At 43.5% G+C, this 24,123-nt stretch overlaps 1 protein-coding gene across 6 annotated transcripts in view; it reads left to right on the top strand.

Annotated features, from left to right (window-relative positions):
• The window catches only part of LOC128694822 (breast cancer anti-estrogen resistance protein 3 homolog), a 680,692-nt gene that overhangs the window by 556,063 nt on the left and 100,506 nt on the right, over positions 1-24,123 (top strand). For all 6 annotated transcript variants that reach the window (XM_070092543.1, XM_070092541.1, XM_070092545.1 and 3 more), the window contains one exon: positions 21,091-21,272. In XM_070092543.1, the coding sequence (XP_069948644.1) occupies positions 21,091-21,272 (182 nt within the window). The remainder of the gene's footprint in view (positions 1-21,090; positions 21,273-24,123) is intronic.

Raw genomic sequence — 24,123 nt, 5'->3', positions numbered from 1 at the left:
CTTATTTTATGTTAGCATGGGTCCCACTGCGACCATAAATGCGAGTTTTTACAGATGAATCTCCCGCCAGCGTGGTCGTGGTGAACTCTAGTTCAAGTCCCCTCAAAGCCGTCATTATGAGCTAGAAATTCATCTCTGAAAAGTAGCATTTGTGGCTACAGTGGTGCCTGTGCTAACCTCACTATGGTGTACAAATATACCTAGTTGGATGAATCTTATTGTAGCCAGCTGGCTCAGTGGTTTACGCACTGGCCTGGAATTTTACGACTCACGGTGAGTTCAGTTCCCACCCGTACCGTGGTTTAACATGGCATCGTCTGGTGTTCTGTCCTGTGTACATTCAATCAGACATCTGAACTGCTGAGAATGCTCGAGGTCCCTTGAACCGTTCTTACTGAAAAGCAGACGAGAAGAATTCATTACAAGTTACACCTGGAAAGTCCTAGAGGGACTGGTCTGAAACCTGCACGCCCACGTCACTGCATGAAAACAAAAGATTTGGCGCTAAACCCATGTGGGTCATTCATCGCAAGATGTGGTGTAGGCTCGATCCTTTGTATGCTGAGTGCTCGACAGACGGGCTCTTGTTTCTTATCATCGTATACTAGATAAAAACACAAATCACACCTTTGTATCATCCTTTGGAGAGGACACAAAAAGTAGGCTGAACGAAAAATTGTTAGAGGATATAAACAAAGTATTCCAGTAGGTGATAGAAAATAACATCATGTTAAGTGGGGACAAATTTCAATGCCTCAGAAATGGGATAAAATGAGCTCAGAAGAGGAAGAGTATACAGGCACCTGGAGGATCACCACACACAGTGAAAAGAACATGGAAAAACCGTGGGTGTAATAATGTCAGATCACCTGTCAGATGACCTGTCTCTCAGAGAATATCAGTGCAAGAAATACTGTGAAAGCCGGGAATATCACTAAGGAGATGAAAACGTTGATCTTTACAGTGCAGTTAGAATCCAGGATTTCATAAGCTACACCGTTATATGGAATTCCCATTTTCTTCCAACTTTCCCCTCTCCCTTCCCTCTCTCTCTCTCTCTCCTTGCCATCGACCCTTCCAAACACACTGCTGCCATCCCTGCACGCACACTGCTCACACTCATTATATCAGTAGATCTAAATATTTTATTTGCCACTACTGAAAACTGTTTATTTATGTAAATTCATGAATAGTTTATTCAGTGTTTGCTCCCAGAGAGAGGGAGAGTAACTTTTAATTTAGTTAGTTGCTACATCGGCTCTACTTTCTCTACAAAACTCACACTCCGAGTAAATTCCGTTCACTTTTATCTCTCGAGTAAATTCCATGCCATTTTTATAGTATGAAATGGTATGTTTTTTCCTCCATCATTTCATACCTGCAGTAGCCCGAGGAAGATGGATGGGAGAGCCTCTTGCTTTACTATCCTTGAATAACAAAAAAAGGCACAATACCGTGACTGGGACAATACACAAATAACCCGCACATAGAAGAGAGGAGCTTACGACAACGTTTCGGTCCGACTTGGACCATTTACAAAGTCACTCTATGACTTTGTAAATGGTCCAAGTCGGACCGAAACGTCATCGTAAGCTCCTCTCTTCTATGTGCGGGTTATTTGTGTATTACTATCCTTGCTTCCGACATGTAGATAATACCGGATACTCCTAAATCTAGATAATACACGAGTACTAAATCTAGAAATACTTGATACCTGTAATCCTAAATCTAGATAGAAGTAGATGGTTTTCCCACATGTGGTTGCTGTTTACTTACCAAGGTAAACCTTGTGTTACGCCACTCCCTGTTGTGTTACCCACAACAACAACAGTCGCAGGTTGGCCGTGAAGCAAAATTTATCTCTTATTCCAGAAAAAGTAAAACCAAGGTGAGAAGTTAATACCGCAAGTATGCAATAGCCGAATATGTTTTAATATTACCAGAATGTAATACTGTTCTGTAAAGTTTAAGAGATGATGTGTTTCTCCATGTTGACCAGCGTTGATATCACCGTGTCTGCGACCACCACAGGGCTGGCTGGCTTACTCCAAGCTTCGTCTACAAGTCATCTACGCCGGGTCACCATCTGGTGAAGACCCGGGCTGGGACAAGACCGGCGAACCTACTACAGTACAGGACAAGTCCACTATGATGTCTCGATTCATATAACCACAGCACACACACTCTCCCAGACTATATACATTATCAAATGTGCGGATATACTTGTGCAATATTTGGATATCTTTTTGTGGAAATGTTTCGCTAGCCAGTGGCTTCTTCAGTTCGATACAGAGAAGAACGGTGGAGATGAGTAGTACTTTGGGGTAATCAGTCCCTTAAGATTGGTGGACTGAACTAGTCTCCAGACCAAGGGACTGATTTCCTCAAACTCATCTTCCACCATTTGTAGACAGCCTGTACTGTCTGCACAGACAGCCCATGCTGTCTGCCAGCTTAGTTCATATTTCGCGCCACTCAAGTGCTGCCATCTATAGGCCTTGCCACTTCAGTATGCCCAGACTTGCCTCACCCGCACTCACACAGCGGCCTGGCATCAAGACACAAGGCCTCCCAGCTCTCTCTCGTGGGCATGGCCCTCCCGGGCCATGGGCACAAACACACAAGCCTGTGTAACCCACCACTACTTAACAATAAACTAAGAAGCCTCCGAAGAAGTATATCATTTAACTACCCGCTCTACAGCAAATAAACAAACACCTTTATATTGGTACCAGCGGTGGTCGCAGCGTTGTTTACCCTGGAGAGAGGAAGGAGAGGTATGAAGTCACCTTCACTTCATCACCCTACACAAGAAGCATCCGTCTCTCAACGAGTTATCCTGATGTCGTGTCTGCACGTTTGAGCATCCAGACACAGGTACAAGCAGGATCCAGCCGAAATTTGCCGAAATTCTCCGAGAATTGTAAGTGGCGTCCCAGTGACCCCACGCTACAGTGTCCCACGCTGTTTCTCAAGTCACGTGTTCAGCGTCACTTGTATGTTGCTGTTGTTGTTCTGCTCAGCACAGCTGTTTCAGCAAGCCAGAGGTGAGTCTTGTGGTGATTTCTGCGTCCAGTGTGAGCTTCTCCACGTGTTTGTGGGTGGGGGAGGAGAGGAGAGGAGAGGAAGTGGCTGTTCCTCACCTTGCCCATGCTCGCCCTCCTCACGCTCACCCGTCTACCATACACCACTCACCACTGCCCACTCCCTCTGCTGTGTTTTCTGCTGTTTTTCGTATGAATTCATTGCCAGTGCTGTGTATCCGAGTGCCCGAGGCCACTCGAAGCTACGTGGATTACGACGTCACGTGGGTGTGGGCGATCACGTAGACCTACAAAGCCACGTGAGTTACCAGATATCCCAGGCCTCATGCTGTGGTCTGCTGCCCGCATCACATCGACGCCACCCACGATGCTGCCCGACTTCATGACGTCACGATGTCTGCTGACGTCACCTCACGATGTCTGCTGACGTCACCTCACGATGTCTGCCTGACGTCACCTCGAGATGTCTGTTGACGTCACTGCTGCTGACGTCACCTTGCGACATCACGCCTGACATCACATGATGTCACATCGAGTGTTCTAGTAATTATTTCAGTATTGTCGAGAAGATTGAGAGAAAATATATGTCGTGTGTTAATTCCTCTTAGTCAGTGTTCTCACATTTTAGTATATGTCTTAGTGTCAGTTTTATGCGCAGAAAAGCATCATTTGCTAGTTTAAGCCATGTTGTACCGTATGTACAGCGGTGTGTTTTTAAAGTTCCGTGTGTCCAGTGAGGTCTGTGGTCAGACCCTTGAATTGTACCACTAAGTCACCCGCCTGACCAGTGTTTGACAGCTGATTTCTCAGCCCTGAGCGTATGAGCCCCCTTGTACAGAAAGCTTTTATGCTCGTCGCTCGTGATGTTCTGTAGAATCGTACCTGCTACGATTCCCATCGAGATTTGTTTCACTTCACCTCCAGACCTTCAGAGTGCAGTTATATGTAGAGAAACAAGTCTGGGGACGCTTAGACTAACCTCTGCTATAACTCCAGCTGTCGAGAGATGATACTCGTCAAGCCGCAGCCAGCCCTGTCGGCAGGCGCTGTGTCAGCCTCGTGTCACAAGCTTCAGTGAGCAGCCTGCACAAAGAAGATGTCACTTTGACTGCTAGCTCTCTCACTGCAGTCTGGTGTATGATGTTACGACTCCCAGATGTTTCGCCCAGTCGTCTCTGCCACGACTTGCTCCACAACTCGCTCCACGCTCGCCGGCAGTGATAGCCCAGCGACAGTACCAGTCGAGAAGTGTCCTCCTGAGTCGCTTGCCAGAAGTCCTGCCCAGTTGCCGAGTTTTGTCGACGCCTCACTCGAGGGCACCAGCATGTCGTGCCCCAGGTTGAGTGAAAACCTGCAGCGACTCCTACGATGTCTGCTTCACCGTTCCAGAGGAGACCGTACCCTGTTACGTCACAGCTCAGCCGCAGCGATGTCTCCCGTGTTGCAGTATCTGTCCAGACGCAGGAAGGCGTGCAGTGATACTCATCGACGCTCACTGCCTTTGACCACGATGTTTAGCACACCCCACATGTTTTTTTCTTCCCTCCCTGTAGGAAGTTTTTTTTTTCCATGTCCATATGTATATATATGTTTTTATTTTGTGTTCTGTGCCCTGTTCCTACGAGAGAGAGACCGAGTTTCTTTTACTACCAGTATTGTCGCGTCGGGACGACGCGCGGTAGGTGGCCGAGCGTATGTAGACAGCCTGTACTGTCTGCACAGACAGCCCATGCTGTCTGCCAGCTTAGTTCATATTTCGCGCCACTCAAGTGCTGCCATCTATAGGCCTTGCCACTTCAGTATGCCCAGACTTGCCTCACCCGCACTCACACAGCGGCCTGGCATCAAGACACAAGGCCTCCCAGCTCTCTCTCGTGGGCATGGCCCTGCCCGGGCCATGGGCACAAACACACAAGCCTGTGTAACCTACCTACGACTTAATAAACAAAGAAGCCTCCAAAGACATATCATTTAACTACCCGCTACCTGCTATCAAACAAGCGCCGTAATAAACATTCTTCTTTCTAAGTAATTTTTATAATTGTACATATTGCATATCCAACCCTGGAACCTTGATTATCAGCCTAATGGTATTACTTTGATGTATGACAAACATGGACATGTCTAAAGCCAGTCACAAGCAAAACAAGATTATAAATAACGGAGAGTCAGAGTTTATTTTGTGTAACTTTCTTCTGCCACTGACCTTCGGCTGCTTGATGGCACTGATAATGTAACCAGGGCGTATTTTCTCCAAGATGAATCAGATTATAATTTTGGCTTGTAAACAAAAAAACGTAGTACAGTAATACTAAATATTCGCACAAAGCCCCGTTGACCTGAGAGATGTTAGGTAATGGGACACGTGAGCAACCATTGTGACATCCTGGCCACGTTTTGCTCTCCGCTTGAGAGCGGTATTGCCATAATAAAGCATAGAGAGCGAAACGTAGCCTCAGAGTCTTATTACCCATGTGGCCTTTTAACCACCACATTGTCGGTAGTTTTACCGATATTTTTTTTTTATAGAGGTGAGAAAGTCATAATGATTCCAGTCAATCCATCTTACCAGCCAGCAAGAGGAGCCACATGTTCTTGGCTCAGACAACTATATTTCTACAGGCAACAGTATTGCCTCCAACCAATTTCTCTTTGAGTTTGCGAACCACCTGACATAAATCTAACCAGATGTTAACTTTGTCAACAGAATTATTATACCAACTTGCATTTATGTGCTTCAGCGTTAAACAATAATTTGGAAAAAATTCTTTCACAGATGTTAAATAGTCGGATAATTTTCAGATAATAACTTTTTACAAGGTCAAGTACTATTTTAAACCGACTTCTTTACCTCTATAACGCTACAGTAATGGTACACAAATCTTTACTTGAAAACGTTGCACCAACCTGTATTTTTTTTTTCAGCTCGGTACATAGATGAAATTACTCAGGAAATCATAATAACACGATTGGAAACAAACCACGGTACGGGTGGGGATCGAACTCACGGCAGGCGAGTCGTAAAACTTCAGGCCAGCACCTAAGTCACTGGCCCAGTTGGCTAAAATAAAGAGTTTTACGACTCGCTTGCCGTGAGTTCGATCTCCACCCGTACCGTGGTTTAGTAGAATATTTCTGCAAGGCTGAGGTACTGATTACTCCATCTTCTACTGTTTGGGATCCAGTTCATGGACCCATTAAATCCCTCTTTAATCATTTGACTACTGCTCGAATGATGGATTTAGAGTACACAAGAAAGGTATAAAATTTGTAAAAAAAATAACAACATAAGAAAGAAGGAGCACTGTAGCAGGCCTACTGACCCATGTGGAGTAGGTTCATGTGCCCCTCCCCGGATGAGCCCAATGACCCACAGAGTCTGGTTACCTCCACTTAAGGAAGGAGCACGGCACCAGACCCAGTATCACAAGCTAGTCAAGTCTAGCTCACATCCACCCACACCCACTCGTGTATTTATCTAACCTATTTTTAAAGATTAAAATGGTATAAAATACCGACAGGTTGTTAGGTAAGACACATATGCAACAGTTAGGTATCTTTATTATGAAACGTTTCGCCTACACAGTAGGCTTCTTCAGTCAAGTACAGAAAAGTTGATAGAAGCAGAAGATACTTGAAGACGATGTAATCAGTCCATCACCCTTAAAGTTTTGAGGTGGTCAGTCCCTCAGTCTGGAGAAGAGCATTGTTCCGTAGTATGAAACAATATGGAGATGAAGTGACAGAATGGAGCTTATTTATAGCGCCAAGAGGTGAGACGTAGGCCACTAGGAGAGGTAAGAACTCAGATGTTGAAAGGTCAGGTCCCTCTCAAATCCAGCCGCTCTCACTAGTGGAAGTTGTCGAAGTTGATTGCAGGTCTGTACCAAGATACCCTTGTGTTGCAGTGTCTGACAGATTGAACATTAAAATGGTATAAAATACCGACAGGTTGTTAGGTAAGACACATGTGCAACAGTTAGGTATCTTTATTATGAAACGTTTCGCCTACACAGTAGGCTTCTTCAGTCAAGTACAGAAAAGTTGATAGAAGCAGAAGATACTTGAAGACGATGTAATCAGTCCATCACCCTTAAAGTTTTGAGGTGGTCAGTCCCTCAGTCTGGAGAAGAGCATTGTTCCATAGTATGAAACAATATGGAGATGAAGTGACAGAATGGAGCTATTTATAGCGCCAAGAGGTGAGACGTAGGCCACTAGGAGAGGTAAGAACTCAGATGTTGAAAGGTCAGGTCCCTCTCAAATCCAGCCGCTCTCACTAGTGGAAGTTGTCGAAGTTGATTGCAGGTCTGTGTAGGCGAAACGTTTCATAATAAAGATACCTAACTGTTGCATATGTGTCTTACCTAACAACCTGTCGGTATTTTATACCATTTTAATGTTCAATCTGTCAGACACTGCAACACAAGGGTATCTTGGTACAGACCTGAAATCAACTTCGACAACTTTCACTAGTGAGAGCGGCTGGATTTGAGAGGGACCTGACCTTTCAACATCTGAGTTCTTACCTCTCCTAGTGGCCTACGTCTCACCTCTTGGCGCTATAAATAGCTCCATTCTGTCACTTCATCTCCATATTGTTTCATACTATGGAACAATGCTCTTCTCCAGACTGAGGGACTGACCACCTCAAAACTTTAAGGGTGATGGACTGATTACATCGTCTTCAAGTATCTTCTGCTTCTATCAACTTTTCTGTACTTGACTGAAGAAGCCTACTGTGTAGGCGAAACGTTTCATAATAAAGATACCTAACTGTTGCATATGTGTCTTACCTAACAACCTGTCGGTATTTTATACCATTTTAATGTTCAATCTGTCAGACACTGCAACACAAGGGTATCTTGGTACAGACCTGCAATCAACTTCGACAACTTCCACTAGTGAGAGCGGCTGGATTTGAGAGGGACCTGACCTTTCAACATCTGAGTTCTTACCTCTCCTAGTGGCCTACGTCTCACCTCTTGGCGCTATAAATAGCTCCATTCTGTCACTTCATCTCCATATTGTTTCATACTATGGAACAATGCTCTTCTCCAGACTGAGGGACTGACCACCTCAAAACTTTAAGGGTGATGGACTGATTACATCGTCTTCAAGTATCTTCTGCTTCTATCAACTTTTCTGTACTTGACTGAAGAAGCCTACTGTGTAGGCGAAACGTTTCATAATAAAGATACCTAACTGTTGCATATGTGTCTTACCTAACAACTATTTTTAAAGCTACACAATGTTTTAGCCTGAATAACTGTACTCGGGAGTTTGTTCCACTCATCCACAACTCTATTACCAAACCAGTGCTTTCCTATATCCTCCTTGAATCTAAATTTTTCCAACTTGAAACCATTGCTGCGAGTCCTGTCTTGGCTGGAAATTTTCGGCACGCTGTTTACATCCCCTTTATTTATTCCTGTTTTCCATTTATACACCTCGATCATATCCCCCTTAATTCTACGCCTTTCGAGAGAGTGCAGATTCAGGGCTCTCAGTCTATCCTCATAGGGAAGATTTCTGATACATGGGATCATCTTTGTCATCCTCTTCTGTACGTTTTCCAGAGCATTTATGACTGACTTCTCCGCGTTACGGAGAGACCTTGGAACATAGGTAAGATTCATCAGGAAACAGGATGTTTCCTGAGGCAGGACTCCGTCATATGACGACCAGCCACTGGAGCTTTTGGTCATTTGACCGAGGCCTTCTACTGCCTTACTCGTCCAACCATATTAAAAACTGGCATTACAGTGAAACATAGGGTATTACACCCAGCACGGTGTTAAACAACACCTAGTATTACACCCAGCACGGTGTTAAACAACACCTAGTATTACACCCAGCACGGTGTTAAACAACACCTAGTATTACACCCAGCACGGTGTTAAACAACACCTAGTATTACACCCAACACAGTGTTGTATTATCCATCCGTTGTATAGAGTCTTTACCACAGTATTGTTACCGCCTTAATCTTTACTATCATTTGCCATTATGATTTTAATCATAATGGCAAATCATACTCATAATCTCACTTCCATAGTTAAATCATAATTTCATTTTCATAGTTAAGCACACTAAGGATAGTATCATTACTCACGAACTAGTACTACAGGGGTGTCACTAGCACGTTAAGAGACCATACAATAAGTGTCAGGGGCCCGAGACTGTTCAACTGCCTCCCAGCACACATAAGGGGGATTACCAACAGACCCCTGGCAGTCTTCAAGCTGGCACTGGACAAGCACCTAAAGTCAGTTCCTGATCAGCCGGGCTGTGGCTCGTACGTTGGTTTGCGTGCAGCCAGCAGCAACAGCCTGGTTGATCAGGCGCTGATCCACCAGGAGGCCTGGTCACAGACCGGGCCGCGGGGGCGTTGACCCCCGAAACTCTCTCCAGGTAAACTCCAGGTAAACCACTAGTTCAGTGATTTATGACAGTAGTGATAGGTCTGTTACATATGGACAGTCAAGAAGAGCACCACAGTAGTTGTTTCGCTTGTTTACACGAGTTAACATGCTAGGATATCTTTCACGTCTGCTCATCACGTAGCCCAGAACTATCTAGGATGTACTAACATCCCTCAGGCTGCCAAATACAATAATAGGTTAAAATCTAAATACCTACTTACTTCTAAGTGAATAGAGGCCACAGGAATAATGAGATTTGTCCATATGTATCAACCTGCCTGAGGATCGAACCCCTAGTCCATTGGGTTGCGAGCCGAGCCCTCTCCCACTAAGCTATAGGTCACCTTATGTTTATGAGTAAGAGACTTGCACAACACTTGGGTATCACAGCCAATGGCTGGCGAAACGTTTCCACCACATTGAGGATACCCAAATGTTGCATAAGTGTCTCATTCGTCAGCTTGTCTGTTCTATGAACCACTTATCTTCAGTCACCTTGTGTGTATGTTGAAGGTACCAAAATCATCGTTACCGTGGCATTGTCCGACCAGGGGCGGTGCCAGAATTTCCATGCTGGCTGGGCTTAAGGGTTGATTCTCTGGTTAAAAAGGGGGTTCTAGGAGACTTGTTTTGAAGCAGCGTTATTCGAGTTGAAGTGACCCCCAAAAACCCCTTCTGCCCCTGACTGCTTCAGAATGGAATTAAGTAGCTTCGTCTGACTTTCTTGGGTTATCCTAGGTAATTTACACCATGTTATTATGTATGGTGATCGTAATCACCGAGATTGGTGTAACTGTACTTATGTGTACCTGTACGTAAATAAACTTGCTAAGGCAGCACACACAGATGGAATGCTTGTGGTGCGTTAGTCTTAACTATGCTAGTTAGTGCCTCTTGTGAGGTCACCCAGGAGGATGTAGATAATTTGAGGCGTAATAGGTGGACGGGGGGGGAGGAGACTGGTGATTGCGTAGGTGGCTCGCGCTAAGGTGCAGCAAGTGTAGAGCCTGGCACTGAGGTGAAGCAGGTGGCACCGAGGTGAAGCATGTTTAGTGGGTGGCACCGAGGTGAAACAGGTGTAGTGGGTGGCACCGAGGTGAAGCAGGTGTAGTGGGTGGCACTGAGGTGAAGCAGGTGTAGTGGCTAGTACCTATTTCGCCTGCGTTCCAAGGAATACGTTGAAGGGACTTCCAGCGTTCCCAGTAGTTCCAGTACTTGACTGAGTGTTTACGAGCAGTGAAAGTTCTCTGTTGCCGCTAGTATACAGCAGTATGCTAGCTGGAGAGAAGAGACTTGAAGAGTATCATCACAGACTATCATTTTCCATGCACTAGCAATAGCAACATTGTTGTGATCCTTGAATGTAAGATCTGCCGACGTCGTTACTATTAATTCTCGCACATAGGACGTTTGCTCTCCATAATGATTTGAATTTGCCCTCTACTCCTTTAATTTACCTCCGTTACAGCCTATTTTCTCCCCTCCTCCATATTGGAACAAATAAAACCTGCCCGCATTAATCATCATCATACTGACTGAAGCCGAGGCTGAGGGCACTGAGTTTGCGCTCTTTGGAAAAGCGTCGAATCTGGGAAAATTTGACTTAAGTGTGCAAATGGAAAACATGAATAAATAAAGGGAATATAAATAGCGTTTTAAAATATCTAACCAAGACAAGATTAAGTTGAAGAAATTTAGATTTAGAAAGTATATTGGAAAATACCGGTTGGCAATAGTTTTAGACATAAACAGACTCACAGGTAACATTAATGTAAATTAGACGAGTATATGAATGGGTGTGGGTGGGTGCGAGTTAGACCTACCTAGCATAGCTGAGTAGGCCTGTTGCAGTCACGTATTCAGTACCTGTTTAAATCACAATAATTGTATACAACATCAGGCAGCTGAATTAGACACGAGTCTTATCTGAAGACTTTTCGCCAACTTGTGGCCTTTTTCAGCTCAGTACAGAATAGATAGGTCTACCTGTCTGGAGGGTTTTTCGGGGGTCAGCGCCCCCACGACCCGATTCATGACTATGCCTCACTGTGGATCAGGCAGCGCCTATCAACCACTGGTTGGAGAAACATCATATAAAGACACCCAGGTGTTTCACATGATGTAATTCCTCAATACCTGTTTTGCCAAAAATAAACGGGACTCCATAATTCAAACGGCCCAACCTCATATTAGACAGACACAAAGGCAGAGGCAGAGACAGCCAGTCACAGACAGGCAGACAGATATAGACACACACACACACACACACACAGACACACACACACACACACACACACACACACACACACATACAGACACACACACACACACACACACACGCACACACACACACACACACACACACACACACACACACACACACACACACACACACACACACACACACACACAAGCACGTCAAGAAGTTAGAGAAAGTACAAAGGTTTGCAACAAGGCTAGTCCCAGAGCTCAAGGGAATGTCGTACGAGGAAAGGTTGAGGGAAATCGGACTGACGACACTGGAGGACAGAAGGGTCAGGGGAGACATGATAACGACATACAAGATACTGCGGGGAATAGACAAGGTGGACAGAGATAGGATGTTCCAGAGAGGGGACACAGGGACAAGGGGTCACAACTGGAAGCTGAAGACTCAGACGAGTCACAGGGACGTTAGGAAGTATTTCTTCAGTCATAGAGTTGTCAGCAAGTGGAATAGCCTAGTAAGTGAAGTAGTGGAGGCAGGAACCATACATAGTTTTAAGAAGAGGTATGACAAAGCTCAGGAAGCAGAGAGAGAGAGAGGACCCAGTAGCGATCAGTGAAGAGGCGGGGCCAGGAGCTGAGTCTCGACCCCTGCAACCACAATTAGGTGAGTACAATTAGGTGAGTACACACACACACACACACACACACACACACACACACACACACACACACACACACACACACACAGGCGGGGCCAGGAGCTATGAATCGACCCCTGCAACCACAAATAGGTGAGTACACACACACACACACACACACACACACGTGTATATATATATATATATATATATATATATATATATATATATATATATATATATATATATATATATATATATATATATATATATATATTTATGTCGTGGCGAATAGGCAGAACTTGCGATCTTTTCCTTAAATAGCAACGCTCATCTTGCCATATAGGACAAGCGAAAATTTGTGTATGTAATAATTTCTCAAAAATCATTTTAAACAATACGAAAAAAATATATTTCATTGTGTTTGTTTAGTATTAAATTATTGTAAACGCATTTAAAACATATTTAGTATGATTAGGCTAAAATAAATTGTTCTTGTTATGATAAGGTTAGGTAAATTTTCTAAAATTCTTCTGGTGCACAATTAAATTTTTTTACATTAACATTAATGAAAAAAGTATATCTTTAAACCTATAAGAGAAAATTTTAGAAAGAACTTAATTTTAAATGAGCTCTTGCTAATTGACCAGTTTTACGTATTCGGCACGACATATATATATATATATATATATATATATATATATATATATATATATATATATATATATATATATATATATATATATATATATATATATATATATATATATATATATATAAAATACTGCGCAGAATAAACAAGGTGGACAAAGACAGGATGTTCCAGGGAGGGGGACTCAGAAACAAGAGGTCACATTTGGAAGTTGAAGACTCAGATGAATCAAAGGGATGTTAGGAAGTATTTCTTCAGTCATAAAGTTGTCAAGCAGTGGAATAGCCTAGAAAGTAAGTAGTGGAGACGGGGACCATACATAGACGAGGTTTGATGAAGTTCATGGAGCAGGGAGTGAGAGAGGACCCATTAGCAATTAGTGAAGAGGCGGGGCCTGGACCTATGACTCGACCCCTGCAACCACAAATAGGTGAGTACACACACACACTGCAAAATATACTTTGCTAGACGAGTTATTTATAGAGGAGAGTGGGTCGTCAGCTGAGGGCAGCACTGAGTAATGTAATATGAAGTTGATGTGCAGGTGTTGAGGTGGAGGTCCCTCTCTACAAGTGTTATACACCGGATGCAACACTAAGTGGCTTCATCCATCATTATATACAATGGCAACCACTTAAATACATGCTCAGGCACACAGTTATATTTGTATTAAACGTGAATTTTACTCTAACCCGTATATACATTTATGTAGTATATATAGAACAATAATAGTACAGGTGCTACTATAACATCAAAGAGTAATATATACGCTGTTTGGTGGTGTGAGGGAAGAACTAACAATTACTTGTTGCACCGAGTTTACTCAACTAGTTTATACATAATATCGTCATATAGAAAAGTTATAATTACACTTAGTTGCTAACAAGAAGGTTACAGTGGACATCCCACTGGACCATTGCTTTAGCAGTACTAGCCGGATATTCCAAAGTGGTGATTTTATAAGGTACACGAAACACTGTTACGTAATTAGAGAATACAGTTTGTTGATTATATAAATTTAGCTCATTGATGGTCAATTCGCTGCCTGACCACGGTCGAGTGAGGTTGTGCGCTGCACCCCTCTGCTGTTCAGGCGAGCTACCTTGTATCAACATGGCGCTGAGTGTGAGGAGGCGCGTAAATACCATTGGTATTGAGCTGCTTCGTGGGGCGATTTCACCCTCTTCAGTGCAAGTCTTACTCCCGACAATCATTAGGGAGACCTATGGAATCCAGGACGATGAGGTGTATGGTGTAGCCCTGAATGGGGCTTATAGAATCTTCGTCAAACTGAATTCCACGTCCGTGTATGAGTCTTTGGTGACGAGGTTCCAAGACGTGAGTCTTGACGCTACTCCAGCTGTGAAGGTGCGTTTGATCGACGTATCTCGCCACTTTACGTGGGTTAAGATACGTAATGTCCCATTTGAGGCAGATGAGGCTGACATAAGGAGTGTTTTTGAGACATATGGAACCGTACATCTGGCACAAAAGGGCAAGTGGACGGCAGGTGCTTACATGGGACGTCCGGAGGGTACCTTTTCCCTGAAGATGACTCTGAGACATCCCATACCGTCTTACGTCGTGTTGGAGGACTTCAGGACGCAAGTTATGGTATCGTATGCCGGACAGAGACGTACGTGCAGAATATGTGGGGCGTACGACCATATGGCGGCAGAGTGCGTGAAGCTGAGGAGGGCGCCAGCGCAAACTGGTGAAGCACCAGTTACCAGCGTGATAGCTGTTGAGAGCCCAGTGCGCAAGCAAGGGCCTGGGCGCTTGTGGAGTGAAGAGGTGGAGGATTCCAAAGAGGAGAATGGCATGTGTGAGGTAAGCTGTGATGTAAAAGGATCTGTTACTACACAAAGGACAAGTACAGAAGTGCAAGTGCAGGAGGAGGTGCAGGCTCTAGAGGAAGAGCTTCAGGAGGTGTTAAGGACATTGACACCGCCTGCAGAGGATGTTGTTCCTGAGCTGGTGAGAGACACGGCGGTGCCTGTAGAGGAATGTAAGGATAAAAAACATAGCAGGGTTGACGGGCCAACTAGTAAGAGAGAGTTGTCGCCGTGTGCTGTGGAACGGGGCGTGGTGGAGGTTGAGGTTCATCGTGAGGGAACCTCAGAAGATAACATGGATGTAGAGGGCATCACGAGGAAGAGAGCGGCGGCGTCAGACTCAGATGATGTCCTGACGCCGGCGCAGAGGTCTGGGAGGAAGGAAGAGCAACGTCGAAGCAGTCACGATAAGAGGCATCGCAAAAAAGGGGGAGGGGTTGATGGTGTGAAGCCTTGTGCTGGCTCTGGGGCAGGAGGCCCTGGGATGAATGAAGAGAGGAGGAAGGGTTGGAAACTATAAAGAGGCCTTAGGTGTATGACTGTGAACGTAAATGGACTGTGTAATAGTGTGAAGAAGGAATGGTTTCGAATGTTTCTGTATAAATACAGGGTGGATGTAGTGTTCCTGCAAGAACACAATTTCAAGGAGGGAAGAGTGCTCGAGGTGGAGGGGTTTCAGGTCATGACTCTGCCATCTGCACGTCTGAAAGGTGGTGTGGGTATATTGATCAGGGAGGCAAGCCCGTTTGTGTTGCTAAGAAGTGAGGGGGGGGGAGGGGGAAGAGTATTGCGCGTGGATGGGTGGTGGATGGGACAGCGGGTATCTTTTGTATGTGTGTATGCACCAGCGGAAAATGATGTGAGGGTAAAAAGGGATTTTGTATGTGAAGAACTAGTTTTCTTCTTACGTGGTTTACCTGCAGTGGCCGTCGTTGGTGGCGACTGGAACTGCGTTATTAGGAGGGCTGACGTGGAACCAAAAGGGGCGGGGCACGTGTCGGCGGCCTTGCGAGATCTTTTGAGGGATATTCAGTTGCGGGATGCGGTTGGAGGAGGGGCGTGGGAGGTAGAGCACACTTTTGTAAGACGGGGTTACGCTGCTAGGTTGGATAGGCTGTATATATCTCAAGGGGTTGGGTTGACATTTTTCCGTACAATAGAAGTAGCTTATTCGGATCATCGGGCGGTAGTAGCAGAGGTGGCGTGGGAGTCACTAGCAGGTATATCTAGGGGATATTGGAAATTAAATACAAGTGTGTTAGGTGATGAGGAGGGGATAGAGGGATTTGCAACGCTGTGGGAGGGGTTACGTGCAGAGATAGAAGGGGTAGAGGATGTGGTGATGTGGTGGGATGGTGTGGCTAAAGAACGGATTAAGCACTATTACGTAAAGGAAGGGAAACGTATCAATTCTTTAAAATATGGGCTTGCTAACTATTTGGAGGATAGATTACGGGGTTGCTATGCGAGGGGGGCGGTGGCGGGCACTTATCCAATGGACGAAATTATGGCAATTAAAGGGAGGCTGCGTGAGGTACAGGATGAGAGGTTCCAAGCGGTGAGGGTACAGGCGGGGGTGGAAGAGGTGTTATGGGGCGATAGACCTTCATCGTGCGTATTGCGTAGGCAGAAACAAAGACAGCAGGCAATGACTATTCCATGGTTGGAGGTTCATGAATCGATAGGAGGGTACAGGGAGGGGCAGGTCATACAAGCTACGGAAGGAATGGGGGCGTTTGCTGACAAGTGGTATGAGAAGTACTGGCAACGAGAAGGGGTAGAGGATGGGGTTTTAGAACAGGTGTGTGGGAGTGTGGTATGTCAGTTGCGTAACAGTGATAGGGAAGCACTGGGTGGGGAAATAACTGAGGGGGAAATATGGAGGGCTTTAAGTGGAATGCGAAAGGGCAAAGCACCGGGAATTGATGGACTCCCGGCAGAGTTTTATCAGCAGCATTGGGAATTATTGAGGCATTTTCTGGTTAGGTTATTAAATTGCATGAAGGAGAGAGGTGAGCTGGGTGAGAAGCAGGCAACGGCTGTCGTTGTATTGGTACCGAAGGGTAAGGGGCAGCATACGCTTCGGGATTACCGGGCGATCTCGTTGTTATGCGCAGATTATAAATTGTTTGCAAAGATTTTGGGAAATCGGGTCAAGTGTGTGGTAGGGCGGGTAGTATCAAAAACTCAGTTTGGTTTGCCAGGGAGGTCTATGGTGGAGGGGCATGGGTTACTTAGGGATTTCGTGGAGGCAAAAGGGGGGGGGAGGGAGGGAGGTTTGGTGGCGCTCGATTGGCAAGGGGCATACGATAGAGTGGATCGGAAAGCATTGAAAGCCATCCTCAGGGGTCAGGGGTTTGGGGAAGAAATAGTGGGCTGGGTTGAGGCGTTGTATGGAGGTGCAATGGCGAGGGTACAGATTAATGGTCGATTGGGTGGGAAGATTGTAATGGGTAGGGGACTTAGGCAGGGGTGTCCTATGTCACAATTATTGTTTGCGTGCGTACAGGACCCCTTTTATAGATTGATGGAGCAGCGTATGTGTCACGTAGAGGGACCAGGGTGTGAGGTTGCGAGGGTTTGGCCAGTTTTAATTGGGTATGTGGATGATACAACTGTTCTGATCAGGGAGGGGATGTCAATGGACACATTAGACGGGGTAGTACAAATGTTCGCAGGGGCAACTGGTATGAGGGTAAATTCAGATAAATCCATGGTCATGGGGTTAGGAGCTTGGGCGGGTAGGGTTGATTGGGGTAGTGCAGTTGTGAGGAGGCAGGTGCATTCGTTAAAAATCTGCGGTCTTATTTATGCAGACGATCTACCTGTGGCACGCATGGAAAACTCGCTTAGGATGGTAGAAAGGATTCAGGGACGCTTGGGTGCATTGCGACCTTATCATTTGACCCTTGTGCAGCGTGCCATTGTTGTTAATATCTTACTGTATAGCAAAGTATGGCACGTGGCAGCCGTGTTCCCATTAACTGGGCCGGCAATAACGAACATACTTAGGAAGGTTTTTAAATTCTTGTGGGGTTCGAGCTGTGATTGGATTAAGAGGGATGTGGTAATGTTACCTGTAAGTAAGGGGGGGCTGGGATTGCTGGACTTAAAGCGGAGGGTCAAATGTGTCTTCATTAAAAGGGAGGTGATGAGGGAAAGTGTGGGTGGGGGGGGTTTGGCCAGGATCCATAACAGATTGCAACGGATGTATACAGGAGTTGAGTTGCATGAGTGTGAAACTGTGTTGAGGGCTCTGGCGTGGGATCGAGAGCCAGCAAAGGTTAAAATAGGTAGGTTGTGTAGATTGTTAGCCGGGAGGGTTGTAGCGCCTGTAGAGGGAATTTTCCCCATGTATGCATGGGGAAGTATATGGAATAGGTTGAGTAGGATGAGGTTGCAACCTCGTGTTCGGGATGTAATGTATCGTTTTCTGCATGGCATTTTACCGTCGGGTGTGGTTCTACGGGATAGACGAGTCGTTGACGGGGGGGGGGAGTGTGGGATATGTGGTGGGGAGGAGTCGGCTTTTCATGTAGTATATTTTTGTGATGGACTGAGGAGTGTCAAGGGGTGGTTAAATAGGGTGATAAATAGGATAGGAGGTAAAGGAATTTCTGTATTGAGAGCATTAAGTCTCGACGTGGGGGGTTGGGAGGAAAGTGTAATCAGAGCTGTGGGGTACATTATGGCAGATTATATCTATATAGTGTGGGGATTGCGGGGCAAACAGGTTACTGAGGTGAAGAGGAGGGTGTTAGCGTTAACGTTCTATAAAACGGTATGTAGAAATAAGGAAATTTATGGGAGGAGGTGGGTGAAGGATTTTTCAGAGGGATATAGGCAACTTACGTTACAGGTTTTATTAGACTTGTAATATACGAGGGAGGGGAGGGTATGATTGGAAAGTGTTGCTGGGGTAGGGAAGTCAGGGGTGAAAACAGGGTTGCCTCCCTGGTAATGGATAACAAAAGTTTTGCGAGAGTGTTGGATGAGTGATGCATGAGTGAATAATATGTGGACCACGGGTGCTTGCACCTGTGGAGCTGGCCAGTTTTTGTGTAAATGGACTTTATACTTATTATACATATTGTGTGTGGTAATATTGATTTACGGTAATGACATTGTAATTTGGAGATTTGCTATAATAATTGCACGTATTTGCTCCAACTTGTTTTCTAGGTGCCTTGCACTGCATAGTGTTGATGCTGTGATCATGCACGGTGTCCAGAGATATGATGTGATATGTTTGTATTAATGTCTGTGCATAATTGTTCGTCACTGGTGTTCTGCAATTCAGTTTTGTTTTGAGAGTAAAGAGGTTAATGCACGTCAGATAGTGTAATAAAGTTGGGCAACAGTGGTGTTATAGGTTTTTGTGGTTAGGTGCGTGCTAGGCACAGTCTTTATGTGTTACTTATGTCATGGTTATATTTTATGTTGTATTGTACTGTTGTCAATAGTACTATGTAATGTCCATATAAGCTGTATAGAGCTTGAATGTCATAGTTGAAGCTGTGTTATTGTTTTAACACTGGAATTGCATGTTTAAATGTGTAAAGGCTTACATGTGTTGGATTTTGAGACTAAGTTTATTCTTATGGTTTTGTAGTAATTTTGTATGTCTTTGTGACTTTTCTATATCACCATTGTTATGTAATACATATTGTTATGTAACTGAACCATTAGGACAATTACATAAATTAACGTTGGGTCATTGCTGTGTAACTTTCGATTAGGCAACATTCAGTGTTTATAGTATGTTAGGTTGTAAATAGTGGGGTGGTTGGATAACCACGGAGGGGGGGGGGGTAATATGTCTGTATAATATGTTCAGTGCAATGCATTGTATGGTCTGTAGTCGATTATTAAGTACCATTTCGAGGGATGTGTATATAAAAGTGTTGTTCATATCATGTAATTCTGTTGGGTAGCTCCAACAGGTTTGGGTTAAGTGATAGGATGAGGGAGCAGGGAGGGGGGGGGAGTCAGCAAAGCAAATGTTGCAAAAGTTAGAAAAAAATATTGGGTGGATAATGACAACCTTCAAAACAATTATTATTATTATAATAAAAAAGAAGCGCTAAGCCACAAGGGCTATACAGCACCTTCAAAACAAGGGAAATAATGACAGTGGTGGCTTTAAATCACCTACCTTCCCCTCTCTCTTTCTCTTTTACTTGGAGTCATGTTTGGTTTTAACTAATTTAAATACAAGACACACATCAGAGGTGGGACAGATACAACAGTCCTTTACTTCCCACATAGATAATACAGCATTTAAACTACAGTACCAGAAATGACTTAGTGCATATGTACCTGGAGTAGAGGACAAAGATAGTACATGCGTGTAAGGTACTTACACTACCATAACATGTGGAGAGAGATAAGGAAGTGTAAAATAAAGTCGGGAAAGCACGGGCTCGGGAACAGAGCATATGTAGGTTGCAACAATTTAACCTGCTGCCAGCAGGTATGAGAAAGATTACCAGAAAACAATTACAAGTCTTCAAAGATAACTCAATCACTACCTCTACCAAGTGCCTTATGAACCAGGCTGTGATGGATATGTAGGTCAAAAGGCTGCCAACAGCAACAGCCTGGTTGACCAGCAGGCAAAAGAAGAACCTGAACCAGTGCTAGGCAGTTGGAGAAGGAAGCCACTTGATGCCGGCCACAGGTATATTATATGTATATGTCGTGCCGAATAGGTAAAATTTGTCAATTAGCAAGAACTCGTTTAAAATTAAGTCCTTTCTAAAATTTCGTCCTCTATCTTTAAAGATATATTTTTTCATTATGTTCATGTAAAAATTAATAATTTTGTTCCAAAAGGACCTTAGATAACTTGCCTAACCTTATTATAACAAGTGCAATTTAATTTAGCCTAATCCAACTAAGTATATTTTAGATAAGTTTTCAGTAATTTAATAATAAACAAACACAATAAAATATATATTTTTCATTAGGTTTGGAATGATTTTTGTGAAATTATTGAATACACAAATTTTTGCTTGCCTTATTTGACAAGAAGAGTGTTGCTATATACACATACACGCACCCCTAACCCTTGCCGATTTCTGATGTTTGCTCATTTCATCTTAGCATAACCCATCCTGCAGCACTGTATGACCCTTGTGGGTTTAATGCTTAGTTTTGTTTGCAATGATAATATACAAGTGATTGTAGCCTCATAGTGTTGGAGAAAACTTAGCGGGACATACCGGGGGTATCATTTATGTCTATTAATATTACTGATACATCATTCACACATTTTTTTCTTTCCAGTCCTTCGACCTTGAGAAGGACTCTTCAGATACGGTGGTAGAGGCTGGAGAACTTCGCAAACTTCTGGAATGGGAGTTGAGCCTTGACTCTGGGGACCTTCGTTCTCATGCTTGGTACCATGGCACCATTCCCCGGGCCCGTGCTGAGGAGGTGGTTCTCAAAGATGGCTCTTTCCTCATCAGGTTGGTACACTTCATTATATACAGTGGACCCCCGGTTAACAATATTTTTTCATTCCAGAAGTATGTTCAGGTGCCAGTACTGACCAAATTTGTTCCCATAAGGAATATTGTGAAGTAGATTAGTCCATTTCAGACCCCCAAACATAAACGTACAAACGCACTTACATAAATACACTTACATAATTGGTCACATTGGGAGGTGATCGTTAAGCGGGGTTCCACTGTATAGGATGTTAAGAATGAGCTGAGTCTGAGGGTTTCAGAACCGACTCTCAAAATTAACTTTATGAACTTCCCAGTAAACCGGGAAGTTGTAGGACTTATTTACTTCCGGGTTTGCACCCATGGTGAACCAGTCCTAGAACTGGCAAGCCAGTGAGCTAACCACTGTGTGTTCGAGCTCCACATTCTACAAAATGTTCAGTCTTGTTCTTCTGGAATACATATATATATATGTATTTAAGTATTACAGTGGAACCTCGGTTTTCGTATGCCCTAGTTGGAGGCAATTCTTGGAGAAAATTCTCTGTTAAATGTATTTTTTGCTAATATTTTTGTGTCTGGAACAGATTAATTGGTTCTATTCCAGACACCCAAAAATATTAACAAAAAATACATTTTATAGAGAATTTCCTCCAAGAATTGCCTCCAACTAGGTCATACAAAAACCAAGGTTCCACTGTTTTTTCAATATAGTACTCTTTCTTTAAGAGTTTGAAGATTGCTAGCATTTCTTGGGGGCTTAAATGTTTACATTTTTGCAGGGGACTGTGTATGCTTGTATGCCTCACTTGTAGCTTTTCCTTCACATTAAGATATATTTTAGTACTACTCCAAAACATCTTATAAAAAAAATGTCATGTTTACTGTGCCTTTAGCACTGCATACTGCATGAGAATCAGATGCTGCAAATACACCTCACACATTATTAGTGTGATGGTATGTAAAATATGTTGAAAATGGTATAAAATACCACATGTTGATGAATAAGACATGTAACATTTGGGTATCTTTATTGATGAAATGTTTAGCCTACACAATAGGCTGCTTCAGTCAGATACAGAGGCAGCAGGTGTAGTAGTGAAACGAAGATGATGTAATCAGTCCATCAACCTTGGAGAAATAGTATTTGAGGTGGTCAGTCCTTCAGTGTGGAGAAGAGTTCAGCTCCATGGAGCTGAGCTCTTCTCCAGTTGCACACTTGTCTTACTCATCATGTAAAATATCACATAAATAATGTACAAACCATAAATTTACTGTTTAATTATATGGTATTGTGAATGGCTCTTTGTACTCTTTGCTGTAAGGTCTAGTTGACCATTGAAGTGCTACTACAACTGTCATATTCTCATTTTCATAACTATTATCAGTAATAATCAAATGGTAAAGAAATAGTGAAAGTAAATATAGTATTACTATTCACAGTGGCCCCTCAAGGAAGGTTCCTTGATGTTGGTGAGGGGCTCTTGATTTAGGGAATTGGATCTGTGCTCCAGTTCCCTGAATTAAGCCTGAATGCCTTCCACATCCCCCCCCAGGCGCTGTATAATCCTCCGGGTTTAGCGCTTCCCCCTTGATTATAATAATAATAATATTCACAGTGGCTTCACCCTTTATAGATGATTAAGGAAAATGTTGATTTTGATATTTAAGATTATTATTTTAATTCAATTGTGCCAGGGACAGACTCTTGAGTTTAGGAGCAAAGAAACTGGCATAATAATATGTATGTAATTATTAAATTTATTATTTTTACCTCTAGGGGTGTATAGTAATGTATATATATATAAAAGAATTTTATATTACCAAGATGGGGTCCATCTCTGGTGCAAATTGTGGGACCCATAGCCTCTGAGAAGTGGATAAAAAGGCTTCAAGGAAGAATATTGAATTTCTTCCTGAAGCCATTTGAATATTCCAGTTCCCCTACCACCCTATATTTTCATTCTCTTTTACCAATAGGTATATTTTATTACATAATATGGTACAAAAGATTTAAGAGATACATTGTTGATATACAGATGGCAAATACAGTACATGAGGTATCCATGAGATCCATGTCTAGTACATATTGTTACGTGTTTGTCACTGATTATAATTAAAAAATTTCATCCAGCTCCTCAGAGCTGGGGCGTGTGCCCAAGATACAGCAGGCATTACCCCTCTGAACAGCAGCGCTGAGTCGCTGGAACAGAAAACTAGCTGCACTGGGATACCTAGTTACCCTGATGAGTCTTTTGCCTAGCTTCTTAAGGAACTTAGATGCACTCTTTCCCAAGAGCCAAGGGTCTCCGAGCCTATGGGAACAAACACATAATGATGGGCAACTTCTTCATATTTTCTAGACTTTTGGGACTCCCTGAATCTAGCAGCTGCTCCTCCTTCCTGGTGTATTGGAGATAGGTATCAGCAAAGGTAGATGCACATGTGTACACATAAATATTGTCTTTGACCCTAGTATGTATTTAATATACACTTATGTATTATATTACACTATGGAAGTTAAATTGAGGAGGGTTAGTAGGTTTATGCATATTATTTACAAGGTGCTACTAGTTCAACCATATTACATTCCTGCAAGACAACATTGGTGAATTAATATACGTATAGTGTACATACAATGAGTGTATAGATTACACCTTTAATCTTCCTAAACTACTGCAAGGCTCCTAGTAGGGCAGTAAAGCTTCCCAGGAAATGCTATCAAACATTTAATGAAAAAGGTAAAAAGAAATTCCTAGGAACTTTTACAAGCACTGTAACACAGAAAACACTCATAACACACACATTCCCTAGATAAGGTGAGTATCTCAGTAATACGCTAGACACACAACATTGACCAATTCTACTC

Source organism: Cherax quadricarinatus, chromosome 39 (genome assembly GCF_038502225.1).
Source record: "Cherax quadricarinatus isolate ZL_2023a chromosome 39, ASM3850222v1, whole genome shotgun sequence".
Classification (NCBI taxonomy): Eukaryota; Metazoa; Arthropoda; class Malacostraca; order Decapoda; family Parastacidae; genus Cherax; species Cherax quadricarinatus.
The sequence above is the reverse complement of the archived record's forward strand: the minus strand, read 5'-3'. Positions and strand labels throughout refer to the sequence as shown.